Genomic DNA, 21,919 nt, shown 5'->3' on the forward strand with positions numbered 1-21,919 from the left:
ACTCTGCGCTGCTGCTACCACCAAACTGAAGTTTTTTGTCTGCTGGAGATAAGGATGAAGTTAGTTATTTAATCGGCGTTCTGTGGGAGGGATAAGACAGGATGCATTCTTTCCTGGCTGGGAAATCTCAGACCAGCTCTGAGGAAACAAATGCAGCCAGCCTAGCAGGATTTCTGGGGCCAGGTAGTCCAGTGACATGGAAGCCGCCTGCCAATCTGATGGAACTTGTGTAGGGAGCCGAGGAGACGCCCAGGCTTTGTCCATAGCGTGCCCGTCTCGGGTATTCTGATGTTTGCGACAGTCAGTTTTCCCACTGCTGCGATACAGCTGCTTGCAGGTGCAAACTGGCTGTTAAAAATGCACCTGCCTCTCCGCCTGAGGCCCGGCGGCTACGTGACTGCGCCCCTTTGCGGCGGGCACCGAAGCGCCTCTCCCCGCTGTCACCGGTCAGGGGCTCCGCGCGGCCCGCTCGGCCTCAGGGCCTGGGGGCGCCGCGCCGCCTCCGCTTAGGCCCGAGCGACGCGGTTTGCCCTCGGCGGTGGCCCCGGGGGGCTCCACGGCTCCGGGCTGTAGGTAGGTTGCGCTGCGGGTAGCCCCCCCCCCCCGGCGGATGCTGCAGCTCCAGCCCTCTGGCCGCGCCTAGCCCTGCGCCCAGCCCTACCGCCCCGTCCCGCCGGCACCCCCACCGCTCCGGGACCCCCGGCCGGGCCGGGGCACTGGGGTCTGCAGCGCCCGCGAGCCCTGTCAGCAGCGCCGCGCCCTGCGGGGCCGGGCCGTGCTCCCGCGGCGCGCCACCGCCCCCTGCCGGCCCGCCCGCGCCATCGCCCTCAGCTTGGAAAGGGAACATCTGCCCCCAGGCGGACAGCGAAGGTACGGACAAGTCAAAAATATCGCCATTGCAGCCGCTCGGCGGGGCCGCGGAGAGCAGCAGCCCGCCGCCGCCGCTGGGAACGGGCGCCCCCTTACGGCTGCCTTCGTGCGCTGAGGCCAGCCGGGCCCCGGCGGGCAGCGGGCCCCGGCGGACAGCGGGCTCTGGCGGGCAGCGGGCCCCGGTGGGCAACGAGCCCTGGCAGGCAGCGGGCCCCGGTGGGCAACAGGCCCCGGCGGACAGCGGGCCCCGGTGGGCAACGAGGCCCGGCGGGCAGCGGGCCCTGGTGGGCAACAGGCCCCGGCGGACAGCGGGCTCCGGCAGAAAGGCAAAGGTGCAGGGCTGTGGGCTGGCGGGTTTTGCAGTTTAAACGCAGTCACTGTGTAAACCTCGGCTTGAGCCGCTGTACACCAAATAGGTAGGTCAGGAAGATTCACAAAACGTGTCTTCTGTGAAGTAAGATCAGACTGAGTGTAGAGGAATGCTCCCGATCAGACACAGAAATGAGGTTCTCAAAACGTTTTGTACTAAAAGTAGCTGAGTAGCTGGAGCAAAATGTCTACACGGCTTTAAAATGCGCATTGACCTATGAAGGTAATTATATCTCCACATTCACGTCTGGGGACTACCAAAATGGGATTTAAATGATGCTTAAAATAGGATCTCCACAGACAGAGCAAAAAAGGGAAAGGCCTTTCAGACACCTAATTTAATTGTCTAGATTTTAAAGTGCCCAAGAGTTCCCTCTCCCATTTCTGTTCTTGGTGAAAGGCTGCATCAGTCACACCTCCACTGGGAATTAACGTTCACATTGCTGTTACTTCTGTTGATTTCATTTTTCCTCTGCATTTTGTGTAGAAATACCCTCATATTCTAACTTTCTTTATATGGATTGCTGCTCACTTCTTTTTACTTTCCAAAGATAGTATTTTTTCGTAAAATAAAATTATGTTCCAAAAGTAGTAGAGATTCTCTGTTAACGTGGCCTCCACAGCTTCTACTGCTCGTACTGTGCAATGCAAACCCATGCCCCATATAGAAAAAATGCTGCACTTTTAACTGCAAAATTAACTGCAACTGTAAAACACCAGTTTACTTTTTTGACAAGAGTAATGGTTTGGGCATACTTAAAATTAAAAGTAGGCTTTTTCCAAGCTGTCTCATTTTAGAGATCACGTGACTGGAGAAGATCAGTACCCAGGACTGCAGAGGAATATATTTGCACTTGGATTTGGTTCTTGGGGAATTACAAAGATGTTTTCTGAGCGCTGCTGGAAGAAACTTGTAATGTTAGTAGGCAGAAGTATAAGATCCCCTTATCAATAAAGGGTAGGCAGAAATTTGTTGCATATATATTTTTTAAATTTTGTAAATAAACTGGGATTGCAGGAAATAGACTTCTGGGAAAACATCGATGCTGAATTATTGTAAGGAAAGTAGGAGAAACTCTGCCAAATAGCAAAAAGCTTTTGCATCTCTTAGGGCATTAATGCTGTAACGCTGTTTATGGCTACTGAATATTTCGTCACTTTGCTGTTTTTCATATAGGTGAATTCAAACAGAACCTCCTGGCCAAAAGACAGATTCTTTTCAGTTCGATCTGGCAAAACTTCTCTCTCATCTGTTCACAGTTTTGGCTCTGTAACTAGACAGTATCTTAACAGTCCACACAGCTGACTGAACAGTCAGATTTATGTTTGTTTATGTCCTTGCATATTTTTATAAGGCTCAGAAAGTATCAGGCTTGCCACAGAACTAATAACATTTATGGACTGCAAAGAGGAAAGTTTATTTCATATTAAATTTGTTTTTCAATTTCAAACATATTTCAAATGTTACACAGCTAAGAGTTGTGAACACAAAAAAAAGGAAGGTATGAAAAAGGGCAGACATAATAATACTACATGACTACTCAACTAAGCTGTATACGTCAAAACAGTTTGGTTCAGACTTACTTCTTTTTCCAGCAGGGCTAACTTAGGCAGGCATGATATTCTGATTCATTTGCATCTCTGCTTATCTGGGCTGTGGATCAGCCATACAGACTATACGTGTGTATCACCATGCTTGAACTAAGGCAAACGCACACCAGGCAATCACTATATGCAATTTGCTAGGTTCTGCTGCTTAACATCAGACAGACCATAGCATTTTCCTTTAAGCAAAACAAAGAATGGTGCCTTCAGAAGAGAGGTAGTAAAGCACACAGTACCAACTAAAGCTGTTCCACGAAATACCACATATATCAATTAAAGCCTTTCAGCATGGAAAACCTTCATTGATGCTGTAAAGAGCAGCTTTGCTGTGTCATCCTTTTGAGATGAAGACAATGCTGCAGAGTGCAATGGCTTCACCTAGCCGAGTCCAGGAGTCCAGAGACCTCCTGGAAAACTTGTACAGTAGATTTTTATCTCTTGTTCAGTTGAACACAAACTGAGCAACTAAAATTAAGTAGAAAAGGGGGCAACAATAAAATCTATGAGCTTGTCAGCAGTGAGAGGAAAGGGAAAGCAGGGGCCCATTACTGAATGGGAAAGGGAGCGAATAACAGATGATGTGTAATCGATTGAAGGATACAGCACCCTCTTTTTGTTTCAGTAGAACAATAAAGTTTAGCAACGAAGATAATTAATATGATTCTTTTTAACAAGATGATAGTAGCACACAGAATTTGAGTTAAAACCCTTAGCAGTGTTAAATTCTGCAGGGCCAGGCAGCATTTGCCCTAAAATATTTTTTGCAAAAAAAAGAACAACAAAAAAACCTCAAGTGAACCGCAACAACTACCTGAAGCAGTCTCTGCCATGTTGAAAGTCATTTCTGAGAAGCTGTGCTGAACAAGAAACCTAGAGGACTTCTGAAAGATTAACAGTCTCCTCTTCAAATGTAGGAAAAATACAGCCCAAAATAATGATAAACCAATTAGCATGACTTCATTCTTTAAAAGGATTCTGGCATAAAAATACATATTTTTAAAATATCTAAAGGATTAAAAAGTGAGAAACAATACAAATTGATGAATCAACTTCTGTCTTTGACTACAGAATTTACTTGATGATAATGGGGAAGAAGCAGATAATAATTTGACTTTGGTTAGTATTTTTGACAGAGTTCGATTTTAAAGGAATACTAAGGAAGCTAGTTGGCTTAAATGATACCAGCTAGACTTACGAATGAACGATTAGACTTTTTGAAAATGCACTGGATTAATCATTATTAGTTCCTCATTAAATGGCATTTCAGGTGGTGTTCCAGGAGCCTATCCTGGCTCAGTCTTGGCCCTATTCAGTATTTTCATTAATTTTGGTGATGAAATAGGAACTATGCATACAAGATTTGTGACATTGTTCTGGGAAGGATTTTAGTCATGTTGGGAGATGAAAAAGAGGAGAAAAATTTTTTTGACAAATTCTGAGTGCAGTCTAAATAACGTGAATTTTCATAAAGTGCAAAGGATTGCACTTCAAAAGAGAAAGGAAAAGCATCACTGTAAACTGGGAAATAATAGTTTATTATTTAATAATATATTATTAAATAATATATTATTATTTAATAGATTGAAATAGGATTTGAGAGTTGCAGAGTACTGCAATGTAAATAATGAATTAACAGTGAGATGATACTGTAAATGGACAAATACTACTATAGCACATAAAGAGAGACATGTAATTTGAGAATGGTAGGAAGTACTTATTTGGTTCTACTTTTAATAAATGAGTTCGCAGTTGAATAGTGTATCAAAGTCTAGGTATGATACCTTCAGGAAGACACGTATCAGTTGGAAAGAATCTGGGGAAGGAGACGCTATGAGGGAGGCCACCAATTTTGATACAGTCTGAAAAAAAAACAAACGGTATACCTAAAAACCCACACCCCCACGTACACATTCACCCAACAACTGGTTATGATCAATTGATCTACTCGCCTGCTGAGGAAAAGGAAGTGAAAATCATCATGCAGGAAAGCCGATTTACTTACTTGGCTATTGCAAAAATCTTTCCAGAGAAAGCAGTTCAAGAGCAGGACCCTGCGGCTGCCCTGGCCCTGCGCCCCATCCCCCGCTCGGCGCCGAGTGCCGGTGTTGCGGGTTCCGATGCAGTTCAGTGATATAGATGATCCTTTCCTGCATCGTCTTTTTGAGTAATCCCTCACAATTCAAAAATCCTTTGAGAAATTCGTTTGCTTCAAAGCGCGGCGGCCCCAGCCCGGCAGCGCCCGCGGCGGCCGGTGGGCAGGGCCGCGCCCCCCCCGCGTACCTGGAGAACGCTCGTGACCGCGGCCGACGGCGATTCAGCTCCCGGCCTGCAAAGCGCGGCCGTGCGCCGAGAGCAGCGCTCGGACCCGGTGAGTCCCGACGCAGGGGACAGGGGCACGGGCGCTTCTCCCCGAGCAGGCGGGACTCCGCTGCGAACGCCCGCGCCGACGCGGCGTTTCCGACGCACCTGAGCCCGCGGCCGTGGCGGGGGCCGGGAGCTCCCAATGGCCCTTCCCCAGCTGGGTTCGGTTGCCGCGGCCACCAGGCCAGTGCTCAGGCCCGGCCGGCCCCCAACCCCGCCCGGCCGCCCTGACGTCACCGCGCCGCCGCGCTCGCGGCGCTCTTGCGTCGTGGCACGAGCCCGGGCACGGGCGCGGGGCGGAGGCCGCGCCGCCCTGCCCGCCCCCTCCGGACGGGAGCGCAAAGCCGACCGCGCACGCGCGACCCGGCCGCGGCCGCTGGGGCTGACGAGCGACGCTCCGCCGGGGCCCTCGCGTGAGTAGCGGGTGGCGCCTCCAATGACCGGGTGGGCTGCGCGGAAGTCCCGCCCACTGCTGGGGGGGTATTGTTGTGGGTGACGTCACGGACGGAGGATGCGGGCGCCCCATTGGCTCGGGCTCGGCGGCCGTGCGCTGGGATCTTAAAGGGCGACCGGAGCGCGGGCCGCGCCGGCCGGGCGGGGCCCATGGCCAGCACCAGCAGCCACCTGGTGAGTCCGGACAGCGGGGCCGGGGCTGCCCACCGGCCGCCCCGCGCTGCGGCAAGAAGTAGGCCCGGGGGTGGCCACCCGCTCCCCTCATGCTGCCGGGCGGCGGCGCGGTTTCGCGGGTGGCCCCGTCGCTTGCCGCCCGCTTGGGCGGGGAGGGCGGCCGGGCGAGCGCCTCTCTCTGCGGGGTCGGCCTTGGCGCTGCAGCTCTCGGTGCGCCTTCCATCCCCGTCGTCGTCGTCCCCCCCGCCTCCTGGGTCGTCGCGGGCCTGGCGGGAGGGCCCTGCGCCTGCCCTGGCTCCGGCGGGACCCTAAGCTGAAGGTGGGCGGCGGCCCGGGCTGGGCGCGGCGGCGCGGAGGAGCCAGGCTGGGGCCGAGCCGAGGCGGCCGCCCCATAGCCTCTCGCTCTCGGTTCCGGGTGCGGGGCGTTGGCGCGGCGCTGGCGGGCCGCTTGCCCCCGGAGAGCCGGCGCCGCTGCCGGCGGCCCTGCTGCTCTGCCGTGGGAACGGACGCGTGAGGAGGGTCGGGGGGGTCGCGGAAGGGCGCCGTCCCGGTTGTTTACGTTCGTCTGGCAGAGAGAAACTAGCGTTTTGCGAGCAGGGACTAACGTCAGGTGAAGTTGTAGGCGATACGGAGAAGTGGCAGTGGTGGAACTTGCCTGGCGCTGTAGATTCCCCGGTTTAGTTGGTGTAGAAATTCCCCTACGGAGCGAGCGTTTCTCACGGAGCCGCCTGCCAGCTCTGCCTGGTGTCGGTGCGGCTGGCTGGAGGCGCGGTGCCTGCTGCCGTGCCCTGGCGTCTCGCGTGCCTCCCGTCAGCCGCGAGCTGCCGAGCCCTTGAAACTTTTTCATCGGTTGGAATTGGCTAAGGAGGGTCTTCCTCGTAGAGACCGGCATGGCTGCGTTGATTCCTGGAGCCCTGTTTTGGTGTGCTCTCCTCCTCGTGCTCTGCTTTTTTTCATCAGGGTGTTAACACATGATCGTGTTTGTTGTCTTGAGGATGAGAATCATTATATGGAGTAGCCCTACGGGTGGGGACAACGGGGACACACATGAAATACTGCACTGAGGATTATGAAATAAAGCAATGTTTGATTATTAAAGGAATTAGTTTTGCTTTCCTGCTGCTCATTGGCATCAGAGATGACTTCTGTTCACTTGGACTCTCTTAAAGAGGGAGTATGCTTCTCTTTGTGCTTCTGTCCTTTCTTGTTGCCTCTCTTTTCAGATTTTTATTTCCAAAATACTTCAGATTCTGTTCCTTTTCTATATATAGTTTAAGTGCCCGTCTGTAAGAGAAACAGAGAATGAATGAAGAACAAAGTTGACAACCATTTTTGTTAAAACCAACATATTTTTTCAAGGTAGCTTATTTTTAATTCCTTCTCTTCCATCCTGTTTAGTAATTCTTGGTTGGTTGAGTGCACTGACTGGCAGTAGTGTATAGACGTGGCTTGATTGAACAAACCTTTTTGTAATTCAGAAGATATCAAATATTGGAAATTCAGTATTTCTAAGGCTCTGACCAAGTTACTGTTAACATTTGTGTAATGGAGATAATTACATTAATGAGTTCTGTGATTATTTTACTATAAATGCAAAAGAATGGGGGAGGGGGGGCAGAGCACAGCTTTGAAAAGAGTATTCTAGCATTCCTTTGTCAAAACAGTTAATTTTTATATTCTTGTGTGTGGGAACAATTCCTAAAACATTCTGCTATTTTCTGAACACATGGTACCGAAGAGGGAATTGTGCTTTCAAGAAGGAAACCGCTTTAGTGTTGCTTTAGTTGCAGGTGTTAGTGTAGTCTTAGTATTTGCTGTTAATGCCTTCATTATAAGCATATTTGGTCTCATATCAAGAAGTGATCTTCCTCTCAAAGAGTTTGGAAGAATGGTTGTTTACAGCTTCATTTTCAGCAACATCTTCACTGAAAGGTGTAGGTACTCGAGTGATTATTAGATTCTGTCAGTGTTTCTGACCTGACAAGAGCTATAGTACAGTCACATCTGTCTGAACAAAACTGCCAGCTTTCCCCTCCAGCCCCTACCATGGAACTAATATAAACTATGCTTCTTAAATAATTGGATACTTAATAGAGTAAGTTCTGCATCTGTGCTAGGAATTAGACTAACCTATGGTAAGAGTTCTATTTGTAGTCATTTGTAGTTATAAAACTTCCAGACAGGCTTGAGGAGTTTTCCCTGCATGCCTATCTACTTAATATTCTCTTCTGTTGGGTTTCCAGCATAAAGCAATGACTAATCTCTGTCACTTGTGCATAGGCTTTTAACTGCGATATGTTTTCTGTAAATCTCTTCCTAAAGCAGGCTGCAGGAATAGTAAATAGTTAAAGACACGAGTATTGAGAAGGTGCTTAAAGGTGAAAAAATGGAAGAAGATTAAGAGGAGTAATTTTGTATGCATTCATATTTCTAATGTGGGAAGTGCTGGTAGCTAGTGGAAAGGAGAAGATCCAGAGAATAATCTGGGTATAATAGCAATGTTCAACTAAACAATTAATCCACTGTGTGGATAGGCTTTTCTTTTTTTAAAGCAAATTATTCTTTGGGTTATTGGTCTGTTGCTTAGAGTGCTAGAAGTAATGTTTGTTTCATATAGCTCTTGAAACTCTTCAAGTAGATTACTGTAGCTGGACACTGAAAGACAACCTGCAAACTCAGGCTCATCTCACTTCCCTAAAGCAAATCAGTTGGAGGGCAGCATTGCAGGGAAAACTCAGAAAGGGATGCTGACTACTGAAGTACTTGCAGGAGTTTTGGTACAGAAGGCATGAAACAAGGAGCACAGTCACGTTGATAGGCTGAAAAAGGTAATAAACTTGCAAAGTAATAAAAATAGGTTTGGTAGATGAGGATGTGAAATGTTTTAGTAATACCTGTGTTTTAATATCTATTTTATCTAATATTTTTTTCCTAGAAAAGCTGTATGGATTTCTGTAGAACTAGTACATTTTTGCCATCATAAAATATACAAGTGAGAAATTCCTTTTTAATGTGGAAAGCTAAAAACTTAGTTCAGAAAACACTATATTTGAAAGATAAAAATCTTTCTCCAAGTTTCTCATATTGGAGCTTCCTGAAAAATTTGTATGAAGCCAAGGAATTACTGGTATTTCAAATGGGAAAACTTTTTTTGCAGGTGGCTAAGTTAGATTATGTGTTAGATTAATTAAGAAGCAAAAAAGGGGAAGGAGGTGATTTTTCTCCCTCCTAACTTCCCTTTCTGACATCTTACAGGTAAGCTTGTGGAAGGTTGCTAAGGTCTAACTAAATTGCGTGAAAGGACTGAACACAGCGTGCACAAAGTTAGCTGTTTGTTTGGTCTAGAACCTTATTTTTTGCACCTTATGGATTCTGCTCAGCAGCGCTGTAGGAAATAACTGGTTTGTTGTGTGACTGAATATTGAAGCTGCTTCCTGCTTTAAAAGACAAGCTGTGAATACTTCAACTGGCAAATATTCTTTAATTCATTATGGTGAAAAATTGCAAGGTATAACTTGCTTAGCACATTCTTCTGGAAGGAAAGTATAAATTTGATGTTCATATTTTTTTTAGTGATCCTGCAGGAATTTAATTTACAGCTCTTGACTGTGCTGTCCAGCCTTTGTACACTCCATCTACGTACAGCCACTTTTGTGTAGCTGTTTCTCTGCTCTTCACCCGAAACTGTTCTTTTTGCCTCCTAGAACTGCTGGCATAGGAAGTCCTTTAGTGTTTGTTAGTGTGAGCTCTCATCCATGGTGCACAGAAACCTCTTAATATTGGTGTGCTTCATGTGATGACTGACAGTGTAGAATGTGATCTAGACTCTTGCCATTACAGATGGCTTTTGTTTTCTTGTGAGCTGGCCTAGATCTGTTTGTGTGAAATGAATTCTCAATGGCTTGTTTACATATATAGCTATTTGGGCCATAGGCTGACTTTAGGTTCTTAGAGATTTTTTTTTTTTGTGGTTTCCTGTTTCTGATCTGTTTTGAGGCTCGGGGTGGCAGCAGGTGGGGAGGAGTAGGAGTGGAAGGAGGCCTTAAATAGTCTCTGGTCCTGAAGGTGCTTACAAGTTAAGTGCTTTGCTTAGTGGTAAAGGAGGTTAGAGGGTAACTGGCTGATATGCAGGTTCTTACAAATCCTTTCATTAGCTTTAATCCCTACCTGAATTTGGAATTAGAGTCCTGGAAACTATTGGCAGGAAATAACACTGTATGGGTAAGGTTGTCAAATTTAGAAAAGAGCATTTGCATTAACTGAAATGTTTGGGTCAACACTGCTCTGTATGTGAGAAATTAATTTCTGTAGAAACAAAATCAGTCTTGTGGATAAAATACCTTTATTCTCTAATGAAGAGTCAAAACTTTCTAACGATGTAGAGTTGTTCTCTGTGCTTCTATTTCCTTGAGACTATTGGTTATATTTTTGCTAATATAACACAGATCTAATTTCCTCATTACTCATGGATTAACTGTTACAGGTTTACTGCAGAAAAGTAAGGAACTGGTGGTAGTGATCAGATATGAAGGAGGTAAAGTCTCAGAGCTGAGCTTTGTTTCTGGTGTTTTGAGATTATTTTATGTGAACTGTACATATGTCTCCCCAAACTTTAAAACACTTCTTTGTATACCATGAACTTAATGACTATGTACGTCCAGAAAGCTGAAGAAAAAAAATCAATTAATTTTGATTCTTCTTCAGAGTTAATCTTCTTGATTATATTTTGAAGATAGGACATGTATCTTCCAAAACTGGTCTCAAACATAAGGCAAACAACGGCCAACTAGATAGCAGAGTCTTTTTTAACAGCCTACTTGTGCCTTACAGTAATATAAGGAAAAGTCCCTGGAAAAAAAAAGTCAAATTCTCATAGGCTATTAGAGCATGGCATTGTCAGGCTTAGCCAGGGCTTTTTGTGTGTGTGTGTATATATATATTTGGGGTTTTCCCCCCCCCCCCTGAAATAATAACTGTGTCTTATGGTGATTTATTGTATTTTCAACATTACCTTCCTATTACGGTAACTCTCCTTTAAAATTTGTTAGGGCTATTAATATATTAAGCAGACTACATCAACCTAAATTCTTTTCATACTTCTGTTTCCCACTATTGCAGAGGTCCCAGCCAGATTAGGTAGAATAGTGTCTCTGAAGAATTATCTGCTCCAAACTTTTCCCTTCCATTAACACTTACAGTCTTTATTCTTGAAATGTATTACCAGGACATTATTTTAAAATGTCTTCTTCTCTTTTAAATAGTGGTCATTTCTATCAAGATGCTTTGCTAAGAGATTTTTTGGGGAACAGTTTTATGCAGTGCTCAATGAATGCTTACCTTCCAGTGTTTGAGAGGTTTCAAATGACACTGTGTGCGAAGGTGAGCATAGTTGTTTTGGTGGGTCAGAGCCTAGACTTCTTTAATCAGCATGGCAGTCTGTTGAAACAACAAAGTAGCCCTTTTATATGACCAAATGCTTTTGAAATTGGCATGGCTTATTCATAAAAATGGTCTGTTAAGCAACAGTATTTTCATGTGGCAGCTTCCAAGATCAAAAAATTGCACTCCAGATAGGTGTATGACTTCAGATTCTTTTGCAAAACAAATTTATATTTAAATAGCTTTTGTAATTGAAATATGATATTTCAGTCTGTTCTTCTAAATGTAGTAATCAGTAACCATTTATGAATCTTTATCAGAGTATAGATTGTGACAAGTTTTTTGGCTTCAGACTGTTTTGCTGGCTGTAATGGTTGGCTTCTTCAAGACATGGAGTTGATGGGCAGTTTGTTGGGTTATGAGCTAGATCTTAAGTTCTCTACTGTAATCTTTGCATACCATTTGATGATGAGGTTTGAAAGAGTGCTGATGCAGCTCTACACAACGTAAACACAAACTACTGCTACAGAAGATTAGAGTTTCATGTTAATGCTTTTATTAATATCTACAAATAACTAATACTTGGAGTAGGGTTTGTTTACTGCAGTGTGAAGAAAATGGCTTACTATGATCTTCAAAGAAGTTCTCTGTAGAAAAAAACCATCCTGTTATCCCAGGAAAGTAACTTTGGCATCTTTGTAACCTAGTACGTTTTTTACTAAGTGCCTCATTTGTTTTTTTGGAAAGGAGTGTTTGTGCTTGGAAATGCCTGTTGATTTTATGTGTTTGGATTTTCTCTTAGCCATTTGAATTATCTGCCTTAAAGGTTGAACGAGATCTGTCATTTCAATATAAACTTTACTTCTTGTGATAGGTTGAAGATTAATCAGCTTGTTTAATTAACTTAAAAACAGGAGATGAAAAAAAAAGCCTTAATATCACCCCCTTTGATCAGTTTTTTTTTACTAGGTTTTTTTAACTCTACGTTTTGCACTCTGCTGCACAGGTAAGTCGTTGAAGTATGACTTACCTAGTCTTCTCTCAGATGGAAACATTATTTGCCAATGTCATATTCAGTTAGAATTATTACTATTTTTAATATATTCCTTCTTTTCAATGGATGAATGTTGAGTGTGATTCTTTAAAGCCTTTGGCAATGTTTTCCTCCCTCAGATTTCATAATCTGAAAGCATACTTCTAAGTCAGTTTCCTTACTGTTTTGGTCTAGTGGTATTCCTTCCTGATTAGGGAGATATGTAATCTTCTGTAAAGCTAAAAGTGTGACCAGAGAACATGGTTTTTAAATACCTCCCAATTACTATGGTGCTGTAAGTTAGGGTTTCTTTAATATGGCTGTATGTATTTGAGTGTCAAAGTTAACCTGTTAGGTGGGCAAACATTTTACTGTACTGCTGAGGCTTAATCTGAGTTTTGTCCTGCTCATTACATGCTTGATTGTTATAAGACAGTCTGACAGCATCTAGTGGCACTTCAAGGCATATGAATGGTTTTTCTTTTGTTCTTCAGGCAAATATTTCAATTCCTTAAAGGTAATAATAGTGTTGGAAAGTAGATGTTTTATTAAATTATTTAAATTATCTGACAAACTTCTAAGCGTATATTAGTGGAAACTGGCATACAGTGGAGTTTCATAAATTGAGTATATTGTTTCTATATCCACACATATGTACAATTAGTTAATAGAGACAGGATGCTGTTGGTCACTTTAGTCTGACAGTCCGTTTTTAGACAGAAGTCCAGGTCTTAAATAGGTATGAGCATATAAGGTATGAGAATTTGTTTACTGCAGTTTACGAAGACACACCATCTGTTATTGTTCTGGGTTGCCGTTATTTGTGGCAGTCACCCTGATGTAGCAGTGTACAGAGTTTATGAACTGTTGTTGAATATTGATTGGAATCACATGATAATAATTAAACTTCCTGCAAGCCACTGCTGGATGGGGTTAGTGCATAATGGGAAGTGCCACCTGTACTGGAAGGTGAGGCTGAGGCTTCTAGGTTTATTTTTGTTGTTCTGAATTAGTGTTTCTTTGTATCTTAAATTTTTTGTAGCTGAGCTACCCTGCTTTTGCCTACATTCTCTTTTTAGGTACTCTCTGAGGAATAGTTTGAGGACATATATTCAGGCCCATCTTAGTATATGACCTGATGAGTTGCTTTTTTCTTTTGGAATATGCTGGGACTTCCAGGGTGTGTTGCACTCTAGCCTTTGAAGCAGAGGCTGTCACAAGTAGGTGTTGGAGAACCTGGAGAAGGTAAACATTTTCAGTGTTGGATATTAAGTGGGAGGAGGCCAATGGAAAAGCTGTGCAAATACCTGTTAATTGCCCCTTATTATGTTCTCTTTCAGATACAAGATGTCAGGTGCAGTTGCTCCATCTTTGTCAACCCTCTGAAACACCAGTGTGCCATGGAAAGTATATACTAAATACAACTGCCTAGCTGTTCATTTTCTTCCCTTTGCATTTTGCAGATAAATCCTTAGGAGACCCCGGGTTGTCAATGTTTAAATTGTAAGCAATAAAAAATACATTTCAGTTTCAGATTTTTTGGCTTGTGTGACAATATCATAATGATTTACAAAACCTTTCAGGCCAAGCCTATCTTAACTTAAACTGTCTAGCAAAATCTCAGTGTTGAGAAGTAGCAGCAAGTTAGCTTTATCTCTAAAACTACAAAACACCTGTCTGATGAAAGCAATGACCTTCTCTCAATGTGAAATAAAGGACTTTATTCCTCCTTAATTGCACAGATAAATAGATGGATGTAGAGGAATTATAGGGTAATGAAGCTGGGTTAATTAACATTAATATACAGCTGTGGACTGGCTTCAGGGGGATGGGTTGGCTGATGTGGATCAGGTGCAGCTGTGGCTGGTTCCTGCTAAGCAGTTAAATAGCTCTAAGGGGTGTATGGAAGAGGAGCAGGTAATGAAGAGAGACCTGGAAGAAGCAGAGGGAGGAGAGAGAGCGTCCCAGACACAGCAGAGGTGAGAAGCAGGGTGGACTGGCTTGAAAAGGATGAAGAAACAGCACGGACAGTAGATGAACTTTTGAAACCTTGTGGGGGGTTGGTAGCTGTGCCAGGGCAAGGCGCAGGAACTACTTACTGAAGTTAACTTGGTATAGGGTGGTAAAGCCTTGTTGCAGCCAGCTAGTTTTGGTAGTGCTGTGACAGATGGACTCTATACTTTCACTTGAAGACAAGTGTATTAAATTTGGACAGTGAATCTTAGATTCATAGATTTTGGAAGATCTTCCTGTTTCTGTACTAAAAGGGCTATGTTTGGCAGAGAGGTAAAAGCTGAGACTGAATACTTGGACAGCTGGGGAGGGTATCTTATACTATATCATGTGGTATCTGCTTGGAAAGCCTCTCAGATTCCATTTGTATATGAAAAGATTAATTCATAGATACCCTAGAGTGCTATGTTGCTTTCTGAATCCTGTAATTTCTTAAGCGGACTTTGTTGATGTAGGGCATAGATGTTTGTGTTGGTTTTCTCCATGATAGCCTGTGACCTTATTATAATTTAGCCGAACACATGACATACACCACTCAGTAATTCTTAAATCCAGTAAGACTTGTGCTGAATTGCAGGTGACCCTAATTTTTCGAGTTCTGTATTCTCTGATACCACAAAGCTAAATCAGTCAGATTCTTTAATAAACAGATTTCAGGAGCTTAATCTAGCCAGATGATTAGATGTTTTCACAGGAGTTCAGTGTCTTAATTTTCACCTGAAACTGTTTTGGTTTTGTTCTTAAAGGTTGCACAGTACTAGTGGCAGTAAGACTTTACTTATTCTAGCTGATACTTTCTGGTTTTGTATATTCAGGTGTAGAATAGCTTCAGTTCTTTGTCCACTTGTTTCCCACCATTATGCATAATTTCTTGAACCATATTTTAATTTGTAGAAATGTTTTGGTAGAAACAAAAGTAAAGTCTCACTGTTTGTCTAATTTACCAAAAGCTGTAGATTGCTTTAAGTTACACACTTTTGTTGCCAATTGGTGTGTGGTTTTTGTTTTGGGGTTTTTTTGCTCCCTCAGTCTTAGATTTGTGTAATTACTCTTCTTCTTTCAGGCTTTTTGGTCAATCCTGGTGTGAACTGCAATAGATCCTTGTTTGGGCGTGACTATTTAAAGTTGTTTAGAATTTAACCAGTGTCACTTAGAATATGTTGTCCTACATTAATTTTTCTCAACAGTATTCTGTATTTCAGACATTATGTGATGTCAGGTCAAATCTTTTGTGGATGTCTGTCTGCATTATTTCATTTAGTAGACCTGTAATACATTTTATCATAAAAAACGTTTATAAGAGGATTGTGGCAATGTCCTAGCTTATACAGTCTCATCATCAGTGTTTATAACCAAAACAAATATACCAGTTGAGGTGTAGAGCTCATGTTGCTTTGTGTAAATAGTACTTCCTGTTAGCAAGGAAAAAAATTCCCCTATAGGTAAGTGGATGGAAGAGCTTTTCTGATCATGTCTCCCCTGTATCTTCATGCAGCTAAAGACTCAGTAATGAAGTCAGCAGTTAGACTCAGTGTTACCAGACAAGTGGCAGGTAGGACCCTATTCACACTGACTTGCTTTGTAACAGGAATGAGATCATGCTAGTAGAGTTTCAGTGGTAGCACAGATATTCTGTCATCTTCAGGGTTCAGTATCATGTCAGTTAGGACAGAAGTAAAAGATACTAGAAGCTTTGGAACACAGAGTCTCTACAAGTATTTTTTGCTGCTGTTGATAAAACAGTATCTGGAAGCTGTGTTGCATATTTTGCTGTGAGAAAAAAACTAGTAGAGCTGCAGTTTTTGTGGTTGTACTTGCTTTAAAGCAGTGTGTGGTATTTGTGTGATGCATACTATGTGCTTAGATATATTAAAAATTGTATTAGTAGTGCTTTTGTCAAAATGCTGAATTGCATTTTTGCAAAAAGGTATTGCAAGAGGTATAAGTCCTTCTAGGCAGCAGGGAGCTTTGCCTGTGACTGGCTTTTCATGCAGAGGGGAGCGAGGAGAGTATAAAAGGAAGAATGTAGTGATATGTAGTGGGCTTTTTGCAGTGGTTCAAGTTTCCTTAAAATTTATTTCAGCTGTTTGCAGGCAAGTGGGTAAAAGAACAATGTAAGGACTTCATGTCATGTAAATAAAAAGAAGCCTGATTCTAGTGACAGTGAAAATGAGTTAATGAAGATTTTGATGCATCTGATCTACAATTCCACTTACCTTCCACAGATTTGTTACTTTCATACTTACTAGGTTTTCAACTTCACAGTATGTTGCACTAAGAATAAAAAAATTTCTATAAATTGGAAACAGCACCCTTGGGAAAGTGCTTGGGAAAGTAGGTAGCATTAGAGATTAGTTTTTAAAAGCGGATGTAGAATTATTAGATTAGTGGTGACCAGTGTGGTCCACAGTGATCCATGACGTGCAATAGGTAAGTCTGTTTTCACTGTGTGAGGGTCTCTGCTTTCACTGGCTTGCCAACTGAGAAACGTTGATAATTGCTGCAAGTAGAGCATCCTCAAGCTTCTGAGAACTGCAGGTGCAGTTCAGAAGGTTTTTAAAATCTTCAGTGATTGACTTCGTATTTCACTAAAAATGTCTGTATCTAACAGAAGCAGAATTTTAAATCTGATTTTTGCAAAAGAGTGCTTATATGAGATCAGACTGGACGAGCTAGCCTGTGCTCTCTGGCATATGTGAAAACATATGCAGAAATATGTATAGTCTCTGCAGACATGTTTTTTTGGAGTCTTTCAAAGTAAAACTGACAAGGTAAATAATACAGGATACAAAAGTAAAACTGACAAGGTAAATAATACAGGATACAAAATACTAAACAAGATTATGTGAAGTGTGGAAAGAAAAGTGTAGTGGTGATCTTTTCTATAAATGTCTGGATTCAACATACCTAATGGTGCATAGTTCTGGCACTTCTTGGGTAACTGATTCTTGAAATCTATTGCATATTCCTCTGTCCTTCTTGTTCTTAATCTTGACTTTCCTTTGCAAAAGTCAGGGGACTAATTGACGTTATACCTTGGCTGGAAATAACCTTCTCTTCCTACAGAGTCCTGTCTGTTCTTCCCTTAGGACTTCTCTATACTTGATATTCATTGTGATTTAGTTTCAGATACTGTGCAAGGAAATATACTGCATTCACCACCTTTTTCACCCTTTCTCTCAGTGCTCTCTGATGCTTTTGTGGTGGGTTTTTTGCTTGATTGTTTGTTTTTCAAGGTGATCTTGCTAGCTGCAGAATCTAATCAGATCTGCCACAATGCTGCTGCTTTATTTACCTGTAAACCCTCAGTTGCTGTAGAATAGCCTGACTGGAAGCCAGTTTGTCATTGAAATGCTAATATTTTGTCTGTGTGCATGTGTGTTATTTACTGTATTTCAATTAATAGGATGTTTCTCACATTGTCATCACCTCAGCTGTTGAGCAGTCATGCTTGTGTTGGCCTTGCTGCACTCTTAATAGGAAAGAGTACAATGTTTTTAGTTCTAGTTACTGTTTATACAGGTTTATACAGGTTGCTGTTTGAGTAGCTGTTTGAAGGAAAGGTTCAGTTGAGCTATGAGGATGCTGGTGACAGCAACTAGTTTGGGGAAAGTGTCAGCTACAATATCTGCATAAAAGGAACTGTGACCTACAGCACACATGCTGTAACATGCAATTTTCACAATAGCAGCATCAATATACTTTCTTCTCTTCAAAGGGAAGAGTGCTACATAACTGATTCTGAGTAGGGGATGTGCTACTGTCTGGGGGAGTTAATGAACTTTTCAAAAAGCAAAATTCTGCCATCTGTCTCCAAGTCTGCCCTCAGCCTGTCCTCCCTTCTGTCCTCACAAAAGCTGTACAAAATATAGCAAATAGCTATCATTAGAGGCAGATTCCTCATAAGTCTCCCTTGTATCACAAAGCTTGGACACAGGTCTAATAAAAGCTGTTACCTGTTCTTGATCAGCTTGCCCTATTGGTGTAGTCAGTTCTTGGAAAAAGCCCTAAGGAGCAATAGAGATCCTGAAGCAGGTAGGCTGCACTCAGGTTGGAAAGGTGATACTCCCTTAGGCTTCTTGAAAGCTATTGTTTAGAGTAGTTGCTTAATAATAGTTGATTTTCTATCTTGTGGGAATGGGTATTTGCATATAATTTATGGTGAGTGGAGAAAATGAAGAGTTTTAACAGTATCCCTTTTGACCTTGTTATCTTTGTCTTAATTTAGAAGGTATACGTTTGCATGTTTAGAAATATGTTCATATCTCATTGTTCTGTAGTGTCACTAAATGTGTAAGTGAAGTGTATTTCTGAATTGTATCTTACTTGTGAAAGATGTTTAGCAGTAAATGAAAGCTATTTTCTCCTACTGCATAGAGCACAGCCAAATGAGTAATTGCTAATGTGGGACCTAGGTGCTTTAAGCCCATGTGCATGATTGAATGCAAGTCCAATTCCCTTCTAAAGCGGTTTCTGATAGAAATGCAGAAATTCTTCTGAATCAGATTGAAATTCATGAGATAAAAATTTGTGTCAGAAGCAGTGTTTATTTGAATATCAACATGAACTATGTTACAGACTAGGTCAGGGCTGTATAATACATCTGTTTTGAGGTTACGATATTTTCATTGTCATATAGTTTCATTCTGCTGGACATACTTTAGAATACTGAGATTAAAAAATAATATTCAGATAGAGTGTTAACTTTCTTAAATATTCCCACTGTTTGTGTACCAGGTTTTATTGTCAGAAGTAGTTCAGCAGAGCTCTCCTACTGTCTGTGTTTTCTGGCCAATTTCAGGTAAAACATTTGAAGTAGAATAGAGTAATGGAGGGTGTTACCAACAGGGAGGGAAACAGCTTGACCTGTTTCCTTGGTCTTACTTGGGAAAAATTGATAAAAGTGTACCAAATGATGGTTTGATTTGTATATTATAAGAATCGGTATTTGGAGTCTTACCTTCATGTACTTGCTGTTTTCTGGGCAATATCTGGTTCTTTTTTTTGGAATCGGGATGTCTTTATGTGATCATATGTACAATATAAATAGTGTAATCTTCCTTGTTTTGAAAGGTCATGAACCAGAGCATTCTTCAAAAAAAGAACTGAATATTGCTGATTAGTAAACCCTCCAACTGACCTGCCTTTTCTATGTTGTTCCTGCTTTTCTTCATGTCCTTTCCCGATGTGTATTAAAGAGAAATACTACTGGAGAAAGTGGGATTCCAAGTAAAAATGTAGGAATATATCCTTGGTCTCTATTAAAGTTTTCATGCTTTACTTGCTCATTTGCAGTTCATCATAACTTGGATCTCTAAACTAATGTCACTTGTGAATACAGGTGTTGATTGCATAACTAGATAATTCTTTTAATTTCAGGAAGACTGTTACTTGTTAAGATTGGACGGATGGCTTTGTCTCTGAGCATGAAATAAAGTTTAATAGATCATGTTACTCACAGGAGAATGTACTGTGAAATTTGATACCTTGGTGTCAGGGAGCATTTGAGTGTGGGGAAAAAAAAAAAGCATTCTTAAAGTGTTCAGACTTTTGACTTATGGCTATTTGTATGTGCACAGCATGACCTAAACAGAGTTGTTTATTTTGGAAATGGCAGCTCTTAATTTGTGAAATAGTAACACTCCCTCCTAAAGACATTTTAGTGATAACCCTTTCAAATAGAAGTTTGTGCTGATTGTATGGAAACAAGGTGCAGATGTGTGTGGTAATTATTTGAAGGTATGGGAATAAAGTTTCATTTCTCTTTTGCAGTATGATGCTGTTCCACTCCAGTCTAGTGTGGTGTTATGCTCCTGTTCATCCCCATCAATGGTGAGGAACCAAGCAGATTCCAGCACTCCATCTGTCATTTCCACCTGTGGCAGCAGACAGGGATCTAACATGGAGGGCACTGCAGCTGAATCAAGATCTAGTTCAAACTCCTTGCAGCAGCATACAGGACAGCAGCCTCCACAGCCTCGAAAGAAACGACCTGATGACTTCAAATTTGGGAAAATTCTGGGTGAAGGATCTTTTTCAACGGTAACTTTACTTTCTATAAAAAGTGCTGAATTTCTTGGATAAACTTCAAAACTTGCTGTGAAAGTAATATTGCTGAGATTTAAATCTGGAGGGAACAGCTTGAAGAGTAGATGGGTGGGACATAGTGATTTTAACTGTTAAAATTAAGTGTTGCAGTAAATATGGGTGCTGATTTTTCAAGTACCTTTTAAACTCCTCAGAAGTTCCATTGTGTCCTGCTGACTTGATGCTTGGATTTTTAGGAGACATTGCTTTCTAATGTAAGTTTGATGTTATATTGGGTCATGTTAAAATTTTATGATAGAAAGGATTGGAGCTGGGCTAGGATTTTGTCATGGTAAGAACTTCTACAGCATGTCTTATCTGTGGCAGGAGCTACTGCCAGATGCTTAGGGAAGAAAGTAAGAACAGTGATAGTTCTCCAATACTTTCTCAACCTCTAGTGTCATGGCCCTCAAGGACTTAATGAGCCACAGTTAATATATTTGTATTCAGGAGCCTAAAATGATTGTTTCTAAGTAGCCTTAAATGGATTGTTTCTAACTTGTCACATCCATGGCGTTGCACAAGAATTAATTATTTGTTATCCTAAAGAACCCATGAAACAATTAATACTTTCATTTGATGCTTTTGCAGTTGCCACATTGTAAGGCAAGTAGTATAATATTTCTGTATCTTTTTCACATGTTGTTTCTTGTATATATTTTTTGGTTGTTATCTCTAAATACTGGGCTTTTCTGGTTCTTCATGTACAGTCTACTGTGGTGTTCAGGAATCAGGCCTCTAGCAGTCATCAAGAGTAATCTGCACTTAAGTACATAGTTTGTAATTTGCAGGTTTCCCTAAAGAATCCAACAGAGTTGCTACCTCTTGGGTATATCAGAACACTTTTGCTTCAGTGAGACACTTTGTTTCTGTTTGTGGTCTCTGAAAATTGGTACCATGTTCCTTGTAAACAGAGGCATCCATAGCGCCTAGCCAGACTCCAAATAAACTTCTGGTCCAGCATTCTGCTACCTGTTCACTGGTAGATGGCTTTTTTGGACCCAGGTCTAGGTAGCACAAATGCATTTAGATGGGCAGCAGGAGAGAGACAGAATACTGTGAAAATGTTAATCCCTATGTAGCTTTATTCTTTTGAGTTTTACAAGTAGACTTTCAGTTACCGTAATCATCTGAGCCTCAGTGCTAGAGAGAGCATGTTCAGGAGTTAGTTCTTCCTGCTTGTCACCACCTCTGTCAGCTTAGCAGTTCTGGTCTGTTACTGTGGAGCTATGACTTTAGAAACTGACCAGTAGTTTTAGGGATACCTTTTGTAGTGATTAGACTTCACTGGAAATGCATGCTTGTCTGCTTTCCATGGCCACTGAACAGGTCACAAACTGTTGCTGAGGGGGGCCTTAACAGTACCTGCTAATTTTTTTTAAAAAAAGTAATGCAATCTTCAGCAATATCTTTTTTTATTATTATTTGAAACCCTTAAGCTCAGGATAATGACTGTAGCCTTCACCCTATAGACTGCATCCTTAAAGAAGGAAACTTGCTTGCTGTTCTTACAGAATCACAAAAGGACTGAGGTTGCAAAGGGCCTCTAGAGGTGATCTCATCCAATTCCTATGC

At 42.1% G+C, this 21,919-nt stretch overlaps 1 protein-coding gene across 6 annotated transcripts in view; it reads left to right on the forward strand.

Moving 5' to 3' along the window:
- The first annotated feature begins 2,883 nt into the window (after positions 1-2,883).
- PDPK1 (3-phosphoinositide dependent protein kinase 1) overlaps positions 2,884-21,919 on the forward strand; it is a 37,801-nt gene continuing 18,765 nt past the window's right edge. The window contains exons 1-3 of one of the 6 annotated variants that reach the window (XM_056334082.1): positions 5,692-5,832; positions 13,585-13,646; positions 20,029-20,299. In XM_056334082.1, coding sequence (XP_056190057.1) covers positions 5,809-5,832; positions 13,585-13,646; positions 20,029-20,299 — 357 coding nt within the window. In that variant the 5' untranslated portion in view covers positions 5,692-5,808. Of the gene's footprint in view, positions 5,213-5,598; positions 5,619-5,678; positions 5,833-5,935; positions 6,152-13,584; positions 13,748-20,028; positions 20,300-21,919 lie in introns of those variants that run through there. The other 5 variants (XM_056334087.1, XM_056334085.1, XM_056334083.1 and 2 more) reach the window with 5 other exon arrangements.

The sequence above is a fragment of the Falco biarmicus genome, chromosome 4, assembly GCF_023638135.1.
Source record: "Falco biarmicus isolate bFalBia1 chromosome 4, bFalBia1.pri, whole genome shotgun sequence".
Lineage (NCBI taxonomy): Eukaryota > Metazoa > Chordata > Aves > Falconiformes > Falconidae > Falco > Falco biarmicus.